This window comes from Brachyhypopomus gauderio, unplaced genomic scaffold (assembly GCF_052324685.1).
Source record: "Brachyhypopomus gauderio isolate BG-103 unplaced genomic scaffold, BGAUD_0.2 sc45, whole genome shotgun sequence".
NCBI lineage: Eukaryota > Metazoa > Chordata > Actinopteri > Gymnotiformes > Hypopomidae > Brachyhypopomus > Brachyhypopomus gauderio.
The window spans coordinates 2,743,164-2,755,480 of NW_027506871.1; the positions used below are offsets into that span (position 1 = coordinate 2,743,164).

At 45.2% G+C, this 12,317-nt stretch overlaps 1 protein-coding gene across 2 annotated transcripts in view; it reads left to right on the plus strand.

Annotated features, from left to right (window-relative positions):
- Positions 1–12,317, plus strand: part of LOC143486728 (calmodulin-binding transcription activator 2-like) — a 71,145-nt gene that overhangs the window by 25,930 nt on the left and 32,898 nt on the right. For both annotated transcript variants that reach the window (XM_076986110.1, XM_076986111.1), the window contains exons 12-16: positions 7,709–7,875; positions 9,734–9,915; positions 10,029–10,104; positions 10,330–10,591; positions 11,393–11,802. In XM_076986110.1, coding sequence (XP_076842225.1) covers positions 7,709–7,875; positions 9,734–9,915; positions 10,029–10,104; positions 10,330–10,591; positions 11,393–11,802 — 1,097 coding nt within the window. The remainder of the gene's footprint in view (positions 1–7,708; positions 7,876–9,733; positions 9,916–10,028; positions 10,105–10,329; positions 10,592–11,392; positions 11,803–12,317) is intronic.

Sequence of the window (12,317 nt, forward strand, 5' to 3'; positions counted from 1 at the left end):
TTGGGGAATCAGATAGGCCTGTGATTTAAGTTTATGAGTGCAGACCTTTCCTGCTCTCTGTGCTCTGTGTCCTCCTGAGAAGGGTTGATCCTGGCCAGAGCACATTAAAGGTCTTTGTTTTACTCTCAGACGATCAGATAAGTTAAGTCTTCCTAAGCTTTTGGAGAGGAGAGCCGTTAGGAATAGGAATTCCTTGGTGATTGTTACCGAGCGAAGGACCAGTGTTTATGTTTACATACACTTAGAGCTGTGGATGGGTTAGTCTCTTGCCTTCCAAGATGAAAGTAATCCACATTGTGATTTTGTAATGTCTGGCTGTCTCCATTACAGTTTTATGGTTAGTGTTAGGGTTTATGGTTTAAGTGTAAGGGTTAGGGTTTAGGTTTTAGGGTTAGGGGTTAGGGTTTTCCCGATGCCCCTGGAGTGGTTAACACCTATTCCAAGCTCATTATATATATGGGGTTAGGGGCTGAAGGACTGGACTAGGGCTGTGGTTGCTTAACCCTAACCCTGACTCCTCCATTTCCACAGCACAACTCTTTAGTTTTAGGTGTCAAAGTCAATTTTATTTATATAGCACTTTTTACAACACGTTGTCAGAAAGCAGCTTTACAATCGTATGGGTCCAGATCCCTAATGAGCAAGCCAAAGGCGACAGTGTCAAGGAAAAACTCCCTATGATGGTGGGGATTAGGGAGAAACCTCGGGAGGACCAAGACTCAAAAGGGAACCCATCCTCCATTGGGCGGCCCACTAGTCTGTATTTATAGTTCAAATATAGTTATATAGGTATAAGATAGATAAGTACTTTATTGATCCCAGAGGGAAGTTCTTGAAAAAATTAGCTTAGCTTTTAGCTTAGCCCCGATACTTCTGCCTCAGCCCGGGATTGTTTGGACAATGTCCCCGTGTCCCATGGGTCGGAGGGCCAGCAGTTGTTCACGGGAATAGACTCGATGTCCTGCATATTAACGATCCAATATCCTTAGGATATAAATAAGACACACACTGGGTGTGCATAAAAGCACAGAGACAATAAATAAAGTTAAAAGACAATAAAAATAAGTTAGGAAAACTTGAGAAAAAGAAACACAAAGATGGAGCTACTGGACAAGGCAGCCACTTGCGTCTGCTCCGGAAGTTATAGTTCTATTTCCAATCCGTGTAGTCACAGTCCCTTCAGTGCAGATGGTGAGCCTCAGGTAGGAGTTGGCATCAGTGCGTCCTCTTGCGACAATGGAACATCCAACCACGGCATCGACACATCCACCAAGCCAGACCATCTCCTAGGTGCCAGTGTGGGATTGTCTTTGGTAGAAGCATACAAAAAAGATTCGATTAGCATGTGATTTGGGCAACACGTGGCTTGGTGGTTAGCACGTTGGCCTCTCAGCACTGGGGTCTTGGGGTCAAGTCCCATCTGAGTGGAGTTTCCATGTTCTCCCCGTGTCTGCGTGGGTTTCCTCCGGGGTCTCCGGTTTCCTCCCACAGTCCAAAGACATGGAGGTTAGGTAAATTGGTCCTCCCTGATTCTCTGACAAAAATTCTCCCAGAGTGTGTCTGTGTGTCTTCATGTTCAATTAAAAAAAGCAGTTGTCTGAGTGTCTGTGCATGAATGTGTTTGTTTGCCCAGTGGTGGATGGTGCTCTGTCACTAGGGTCTGTCCTCTCTCCCCTTCCTGCACCCCATTCAGTCCCCCAGGGGACTGTGGATCCCGGTAGAGAGTACGCTGTGCGCAATTGGCTGCCGCTTCTCGCCGGTGTGTGAATGGTAGCGTAAGAGTTTTACCTGTGTTAAAATTGTAAAGCGACCTTGAGTATCTAGAAAGAACATTCATTCATTCATGTGGCTCCAGCAGGCTAATCTACAGCAGCATAACTAAAGGGAGGGGTTCAGAGGTGACCACAGTCATGAGGGCTCACTGAGACATTGCTTTCCAGCAAAGTCATTGTCACAACTAGAGTGATGCCATGACACAGCTGGATGACAGCATCAGCATCTCAGATTACCAGAAGTCTCGATGTCTGGGGGCCCCCGAGCTCCACACCTTCACATGTAGAATATTAACTGAAGGTTTGATTAAATAGGTGAGTCTTAAAGATTGGAACCATGTCAGAATCTCGGATTGGAGCTGGAAGGCTATTCCATAATTGAGGGACTTTAAAGGAGAAAGCTCTGCCTCCGACTGTAGACTTGCAAATTTTTGGAACTAAAAGAAATCCTGCATTTTTGGAGCGAAGAAGGCGAGATGGGTTATAGTTTGCAATGAGTTCACTCAGATATTGTGCAGCAAGACCATTTATCGCCTTATAGGTCAACAGAAGAATTTTAAAATCAATTCGATATTTAATCGGAAGCCAGTGTAACAGAGAGAGTAGGACTAATGTGACAAAATTTTCTAGCCCTAGTTAGGATTCTAGCTGCAGCATTCTGTACAAGTTGGAGTTTCTTTAGGTACTGTTTACAGCATCCAATTAGAAGACCGTTACAGTAGTCCAATCTCGATGAGACAAAAGCATGGACCAGCTTCTCTGCATCTGCTAACGAAAGTGTCTCAGCTTGGCGATATTACGTAAATGGAAAAAGGCAGCCTTAGTGACGTTGCATAAATGTGTGTTAAATGAAAAATCTGAACCAATAGTGACCTAAGCTTTTTTGCGGTAGATGAAAAGACATCAAGGGTTTGGCGAATATCAGCCCAATTGCTTCTAGCAGCTTTGGGTTTAAGAAGAAACAACTCTTTCTTATTGGAATTTAAAAGAAGAAAATTAGACGCCATCCAGTTTTTAAATTCCTAGACCAGGCATGAAAATCTGTCACCTTTCGGCGAAATTCACCGTTTTGAAGGTGAAAAGGGTGACCTACGTGAATCGTGTAGATCCGATGAGTTTTTTGTTGTGGGGGGAGGGGGGTCGGGAGATTATATGTATATATTTTAATTATCATATTGACTTAATAAGCAAACAGAGCACTTCCGAAATCGGCAATTTCAATGACACAGTGGCCAGCAGTTTCCGCCCAGAACCTTCATAGAGGCCAAATTGCGTTTCAATCATACGAACGTTCTTCATTCATGTTATTCATTTACTGCTAAGCGGGACGAGAAGCAGGACCTAGTGCTATCTACATCGGGGACAAGGCAGAAGAGCGTACATTTACCACTACATTTACCACATCGTACATTTACCACTACATTTACCAGATCGTACATTTACCACTACATTTACCAGATCGTATATTTACTAGAGGTGTACTCAACTAAGGATTTTCATAGTCGAATCTAATTCGTCAGCTTTTCCCTTTAGTCGACTAATAGTCGAATCGGGTTTTATTTTTTTATTTAGAGCACCTTAAACGGGATCCCGTTCTCATTCAAAACTTTTTTCCTCTTCAAAGTAAAAACCTCAGATAAATGAATAAACACGGTAGGTTGGTTTATTCAGCTTTAATTTATTTACTTTTTTATTTTTTTGAGAACATTAGAGTTAACGTTAGAGAACATTAACCGTCAGTGCGCATTGCGCATATCGAACTGTCAGACAGGCACTGTGCAAAATGTCAAAAATATTTTAAATAAAGTATGCCTGCCTGAAAATATTTTAAAAATTGCCACACAACAGCAAAAATATATAAGGAAAGGTTCAAGTAACGGGGTTTAAAAGCAAACAACAACAAAAAATGTTTATAGGCTTACTTGCCGAGACGCACTGCGACGAAACGAGACGACACCGAAACGACAAACGGCTGAACTGTTTTTTTCACCTTACGCGTTTTAAATGGTATGCCATGTTGGTTGTTGTCGTGCGAAATGAAAGACATTGATGACATAACTTGCACTTTACGTTGTTTGAGTCATCTTTATCTTTTTCAAAATATTTTATAAGTTTTTTAGTAGCCTTTATAATCTCGGCAGATGCTGCGCGTATTCTGTAGCGTGTTCAGATCCGCTCATTTGGATTGTGCAACTGCAGGGTGTGATTTATTAATGTGTAGTAAGGAAGATGCCTATTGTTAATGCGCAAATATCATCATAAAAATATTTATTAACAGAAATTAGGATGATTTCATTTGACAAAAGGCTATATATAACGAAAACAAAGACATTTCATGTAACAACTAATTCTTAGCAGCATCCTTGGGCACCCCATGCAGTTAGAATGGTACATTCGACTATGACATTCATAGTCGACTAGGGGGTATAGTCGACTATAGTCGAATCAGCGACTATTGCAGGTCACCCCTAATATTTACCACTACATTTACCAGATCGTACATCTACAACTACATTTACCAGATCGTACATTTCCCAGTGGATCTAATGGGTTATTAATGGTTTCAATCATTTTCATATTTTGCGGTAAAACAAAGTTACTGCCGTTCGCTATAGCGTTGAACACAGTCAGAGCCACAAGCTCTTGTGATAAATAGGTAGATAGATAGGCCTATTAAGTTTGCGTCAACACCGTGTAGTTAACGGTGACATAAAATAAGAAACAAGATTTTTTTTCTAGTGTGTCTGTAGTTGTAACTGGTGAATCCAGGGACGTGTGAGGATTACATTCGCGCCAGGGCTGAAAAGGTTGAAGATGAATTTGTAAACTCTTGTCATTTGAGTCTACCCTGTGCTTTAGCCCATGTTAGAAAATAAAAACATGTGAACCCTGGTATTTTTTACACTCATTTTCGCCGCTGATGTATTTATTGGTTTATTAAGATGTAATGGCTTTGACTGAGCCATCTGGAATGGCGAAAGCGGCTTCTTGCGTTTACGGATCTGGCTGCATACATTGAATCTATTGACAAGTCAGTCAAAAAAAATTTTTTTTATGGATTTTACTATATTTTACGGAGCCCGTAAGGTGACATAATGTAAAAAAATAATAATGCGTGGTCACGACTTATTAACCCGTGGGAACGAGATACTAATGTCGCCTTTCACACGCGGCAAAAAAGTTTATTTTTTCACAGCAAAGCAAGCAGATCCCAGGGATGTTCGCGAACTGACTGCCCAAGGAAGGTAAACCTGGCTTTATATAAAGTAATACTTAATTATCTTGTTCGCACGCGTTAATTATCTCGTTCGCACGTAAGTCTTTCGCACGCGTTAGTAAGTCGTGGCCACGCGTTATTATATATTTTACTTGATGTCACCTTACGGGCTCCGTAATATTTGGAATCACCTGTTGCTGTACCCCCGTACACCAGCAGCCACAACCCCCCCCCCCCTCCACCCTCCGTCGCCGTATCCCCATGACGTCACATGTCGACGCCCCCCCCTCCACATGTCAACGCCCCGTTGCCGTATCCCCATGACGTCACATGTCAACGCCCCGTCGCCGTATCCCCATGACGTCACATGCCCCGCCCCCCGGTCTTCTCACCTTTTTAACCCCTGACCCATTTTCATGCCTGCTAGACACATTTCTCAATTTTGGGAGTAGTATTGACAAAATCTGGATTGGAGGATATATACAATTGAGTATATCTCAATATACAATATGCAATATATCATCTGCGTAGCAATGGGAGCTAATACCATGCCTGCGAATGATTGTGCCCAGCGGTAGCATATACAATAAGAATAATATGGTGTCCAATACAGATCCTTGTGGGACACCATATTTTACCTTAGTATGCTCTGAGCATTCGATCTGTCAGGTAGGACCTGAACCAGGAGAGTGCTTGACCTCTTATGCCAATGAGTGTCTCCAGCCTATTAAGTAGGATATTATAATCAATGGTTTCAAAAGCAGCACTGAGGTCTAACAGTATAAGAAAAGTAACGTGTCCTTTGTCAGAGGATGTTCAGAGTTCATTTACTACTTAAATCAGTAAAATTAGAGAGTGGCCTATAGTTGTACAGTTTTTGGGGATTGTCAGGGCTGGTTCCAGGGTCGTTCCCCCTGCCACCACCAGGGTAAACCCACAAACCAGCTCCCGAAATCTCAGGCACAATCAGCAGTGATGACCTGCAGCTGTCTTGTCCCCTATTTAAGGGGGGGTAGGCAGTTGCAGTGTCTCACTGCTGAATTGTTTGTAGCCCTATGCTATGCTCACGCAGTTCTTCCTGGCCTATCTCAAGTTTAATTTCACTGTGTTTTTCTCTGTTCGTTGCTAGTTGTTTTGGGAAGCGATTTTTGTTACTTTTGGCTACAGTCGGAGAGCCAGCTACTTCTCTTGTTGTCCTTTGTTAGAGTTGATTTATTTTATCCCTTCTCGCGTTGAGTTGAGTTTACACTGGTTTGTTCCCTGTGCATTTATACAGTGGTGTTTTCACTGGCACTCTTTCAGAAATCTTATTTTCAATTTCAACAAAATAATTTATAAAATTATAATAAAATTCTAATTTTATAATAAAAGGTTTGTGTCCTGTCTCTGTGCAGATAACCAGTGTTGGTGTCCTGTCTCTGTACAGATAACCAGTGTTGGTATCATGTCTCTGTGCAGATAACCAGTGTTGGTGTCCTGTCTCTGTGCAGATAACCAGTGTTGGTGTCCTGTCTCTGTGCAGATAACCAGTGTTGGTGTCATGTCTCTGTGCAGATCACCAGTGTTGGTGTCCTGTCTCTGTGCAGATAACCAGTGTTGGTGTCCTGTCTCTGTACAGATAACCAGTGTTGGTGTCCTGTCTCTGTGCAGATAACCAGTGTTGGTGTCCTGTCTCTGTACAGATAACCAGTGTTGGTGTCCTGTCTCTGTGCAGATAACCAGTGTTGGTGTCCTGTCTCTGTGCAGATAACCAGTGTTGGTGTCCTGTCTCTGTGCAGATAACCAGTGTTGGTATCATGTCTCTGTGCAGATCACCAGTGTTGGTGTCCTGTCTCTGTGCAGATCACCAGTGTTGGTGTCCTGTCTCTGTGCAGATCACCAGTGTTGGTGTCCTGTCTCTGTGCAGATAACCAGTGTTGGTGTCCTGTCCCTGTGCAGATCACCAGTGTTGGTGTCCTGTCTCTGTGCAGATCACCAGTGTTGGTGTCCTGTCTCTGTGCAGATAACCAGTGTTGGTATCGTGTCTCTGTGCAGATAACCAGTGTTGGTGTCCTGTCTCTGTGCAGATCACCAGTGTTGGTGTCCTGTCTCTGTGCAGATCACCAGTGTTGGTGTCCTGTCTCTGTGCAGATCACCAGTGTTGGTGTCCTGTCTCTGTGCAGATCACCAGTGTTGGTGTCCTGCCTCTGTGCAGATAACCAGTGTTGGTGTCCTGTCTCTGTGCAGATCACCAGTGTTGGTATCATGTCTCTGTGCAGATCACCAGTGTTGGTGTCCTGTCTCTGTGCAGATCACCAGTGTTGGTGTCCTGTCTCTGTGCAGATCACCAGTGCAGATCACCAGTGTTGGTGTCCTGTCTCTGTGCTGATCACCAGTGTTGGTATCGTGTCTCTGTGCAGATAACCAGTGTTTGTGTCCTGTCTCTGTGCAGATAACCAGTGTTGGTATCATGTCTCTGTGCAGATAACCAGTGTTGGTATCCTGTCTCTGTGCAGATAACCAGTGTTGGTGTCCTGTCTCTGTGCAGATAACCAGTGTTGGTGTCCTGTCTCTGTGCAGATAACCAGTGTTGGTATCGTGTCTCTGTGCAGATAACCAGTGTTTGTCTCCTGTCTCTGTGCAGATAACCAGTGTTGGTATCGTATCTCTGTGCAGATAACCAGTGTTGGTATCGTATCTCTGTGCAGATAACCAGTGTTGGTGTCCTGTCTCTGTGCAGATAACCAGTTCCGTATGTCGATCCTGGAGAGGCTGGAGCAGATGGAGAGGAGGATGGCAGAAATGGCAAACAACAGTCAACACCAACAACACCAACAGCAGCAGCAGCACCTGGCACGGCAGCAGAGTTTACCTGCTTCCTCACCATGCCTCACAACTGAAAACCAGGTATACACACACACACACACACCTACACACACACATGCACACACACCTACACACATACGCGCACACACACACACACATACACGCACACATATACACACAGATACACATACATACGCACACATACATACATACACACACGCAGACATACACACACGCAGACATACACACACACACGCACAAATACACATACATACACACACACACAAATACACATACATACACGCACACATACACACATACATACACATGCACACATACACACACACACATACACACATGCACAAATACACATACATACATGCACACTTACACATACAAACACATGTACACACATGCACACACACACATGCACACACACACAGACATATATATATATATATATACACACACACACACACACACACACACACACACACATATATATATATACACACACACACACACTCCCCAGATGTTGCCCTGCTACTTTAACTTTTTTAAATCATGCGTCAGACCAGTGCGGGGGGGTGGGGTGTTGTAAGGGGAAAAATCTGAGGGAGGGGCTAAGGTGTGTCTGTGTGTGCGCATTTGTGTGTTGTTGTCTGTGTGTGTGGGTGTGTGTGTTGCATATGTGTGTGTTGATGTGGTATGGATGTAATGTTTCCTATCAGGTGACTCACAGTGGAAAACTCACTAGTCATTTTAGTCTGATGGAAAGGGTGAAAGGAGAGAGGACAGATTGAGAGAGAGAGGGGGAGAGAGAGGGAGAGAGAGGGAGGGGGAGGGAGGGGGGCAGAGAGAGAGGGAGAGAGGGGGTAGAGAGAGAGAGAGGGAGGGAGGGAACTCCCTGAACTTTAGAACCCCATGGAATGAAAGTTATGATTTAAACATCTATTTTCTCTAAGCTGACTTCATCTCCTAGAAATTCAGAAACCCTCTGCTTACACAATTGGTGACAGATCTCAGTATATACATCTCTATCTATGTCTACGTGTATACGGGACACGTACTCAGGTGTATACGGGACACATACAGAGGTGTATAAGGGACACGGACACAGGTGTATAAGGGACACGGACACAGGTGTATAAGGGACACAGACACAGGTGCATAAGGGACACGGACACAGGTGCATAAGGGACACGGACACAGGTGCATAAGGGACACGGACACAGGTGCATACGGGACACGGACACAGGTGCATACGGGACACGGACACAGGCGCATACGGGACACGGACACAGGCGCATACGGGACACGGACACAGGCGTATACGGGACACGGACACAGGCGTATACGGGACACGGACACAGGCGTATACGGGACACGGACACAGGTGTATACGGGACACGGACACAGGTGTATACGGGACACGGACACAGGCGTATACGGGACACGGACACAGGTGTATACCGGACACGGACACAGGTGTATACCGGACATGGACACAGGTGTATACGCGACGGACACTCAGGTGTATACAGAACACGGATACAGGTGTATACAGGACGTGTACACAGGTAGATACGGGACACGGACACAGGTGTATACGGGACACATACACAGGTGTATACGGGATGTGTACACAGGTGTATACGGGACATGTACACAGATGTATACGGGACACGTACACAGGTGTATTCGGGACACGTACACAGGTGTATTCGGGACACGGACACAGGTGTATACGGGACACGGACACAGGTGTATACGGGACACGGACACAGGTGTATACGGGACACGGACACAGGTGTATACGGGACACGGACACAGGTGTATACGGGACACGGACACAGGTGTATTCGGGACACGGACACAGGTGTATACTATCTTTCTCTCCTGTTTCCTTCTCTATCTCTCCCTCTCTCCTCTTTTTCAGTCAGGACCCTGGTTTGAGCAGCGTATCGTGAGAGTGTGTGAGAGGATGATGCAGAGTGGGTCTTGGGCTGCAGGTGATGGAGAGAGACTCACACACTCCGTCACACACAGAGGGATGACACTACTGCACCTGGCCGCTGCACAGGGATACACACAACTCATACACACACTCATGCGCTGGAGGTACACACACTCACCATACACACACAAGCTGCTACATTTTTTTCCACTTTAAAATTCTAAATGTTGTAGGTTTCTGATCTCCAGTATGTTCTGTGTGTGTTCCTGCCTCACAGGAACTTGAGTACTGATCTGAATCTAGAGCAAGAGGTTGATCCACTTAATGTTGACCACTTCTCCTGTACCCCTCTGGTCAGTAACACACATACACACACATACACACACACACACACACACACACATACACACATGCACGCACCCCAGATACAGTTAACTACACATGCTGACTTGTTTTTTGTGTGTGCATGTGAATGCATGTTTGCGTGTACACGTGTGTACACCTTTGTGCGTGTTTGTTGGTGTGTGTGTGTGTTTGTTGGTGTGTGTGTGTGTGTGTGTGTGTGTGTGTGTGTGTAGATGTGGGCGTGTGCTCTGGGCCACCAGTCTTCTGCTGTGTTGCTGTACCAGTGGAACAGTGAAGCACTGTGGATCCCTGACTCTCTAGGGCGCCTCCCCCTGGCTGTAGCCCGCTCTCGCGGACACACACGTCTAGCGCACTGCCTTGAGGACTTACACACACACACTCTGGACTCACCCCCCCTACACTCACACACACATACACTAATGCTGGATACATCACCACCCAGACAGTCTCCACTGTCTGCTAGCCCTGATACAGGTGAGACGGATACAAGTGCTCTCTCTCACACACACACACAAACACGCACACACACACAAACACACACACACGCACGTCTCTGACTCGCACCTGTCTCAGAACCGAGCTCTCTCAAACAGCTCTCCCTAATTCCAACCTAACCCTACACCCTAACTTCAACCTAACCCTACATCCTACACCCTAACTCCAACCTACCCCTACACCCTACTCCCTAACTTCAACCTAACCTTACACCATAAATCTTCACCCTAACTCCAACCTAACTGCACCGTACACCCTAACTCTCCAACCTAACCCTACACCCTAACCTAACCTGTAACCTACACCACAGCAACTCACTGGGTACTCACACACACACACACACACACACACACACACACACACACACACACACACACACACACACACACACACACACACACACACTCACTCACTCACTCTCACTTTCTCTCTTTCTTCCTCTCTCTCTCTCTTTCTGACCCTCTTACACACACACTTATAAACATAGGCATCCAAAACATTTGGCATTACATTAATAATCTTCTTTTACATTAATGATCTATTACATTAACATTGTATAATTTTAGCAGCCTTTTGTTACATTATCAACCTTTTATTACATGAACAGTCTCCTCTTACATTAGCATTCTCCTCTTACATCACATGGGTGGCTATTCATTTAACAAAGTACAAACCTATGTATACACTGGCTTATGCGTCTGTGCATTTTCTAATCAGTAATTGCAGTGGGATCTGTCTCACTCTTCATCCTCTCTCTGTCTTTTCTCTCTCCTCTCTCAGGGTTGAGTTCATCTAGCAGTATCCCCTCCCCCAGTGACCCGCCCTCTCCCTCCCCCAGCTCCGCCTACTCAAGTGGCTCAGTGCAGCCTAATTCTCCATTCTCCGCCCCCCCTGACCCCATGGACACCTCCTCTAGCTCCTCCCCTCCCTGCTCCCCAGGTCTGTGGGAGCATGTTCAGGAGGTGGGGGGGAGGAGCTACACCGGAGGATCGTCCCACCACTTCCTTATGAACCCCCCCTCACACACACTCTTAGAACACACACCTCCACACACACATCTGGTGCACACACCTCCACATACACACTCAGTACACACACACCCATACACACACACTTCCTTTGAGGCTGAGCTACTCAACTACAGTGAGAATGCTGAAAATGAGCACTACGTGTCTGCAGATGTAACACAGGTGAGACACACACAGATGTAACACAGGTGAGACACACACACAGACATAACTCAGGTGAGACACACAAACATAACAGGTGAGACACACAGACGTAACACAGGTGAGACACACATAAACAAGAGGTGAGACACACACAGATGTAACACTGTAAGACACAGACATAATACAGGTGATACTTATAATAATACTTGTTCTTAAATTGTATGTCTGTCTATGGTTATTTGTGCTTCTTGGCAAATGTCTAACTTGCAAAACACTAGGTAAGGACATTGACTCCTGTAGTTTAGTAGTAGTCTTACTCATGGGTATCTTGAATTCTGGCCTATCTGTACTATTACCTAGGATGAATTATGTGATTGGATGCAAAGTACTTTGTAAGTCGCTCTGGATAAGCGTGGTTAGTGGTTGGTTGTGTAGTTAGGGGTTGGTTTTATAGTTAGGGGTTGGTTTTATAGTTAGGGGTTGGTTGTGTAGTTAGGGGTTGGTTGTGTAGTTAGGGGTTGGTTGGTTGTGTA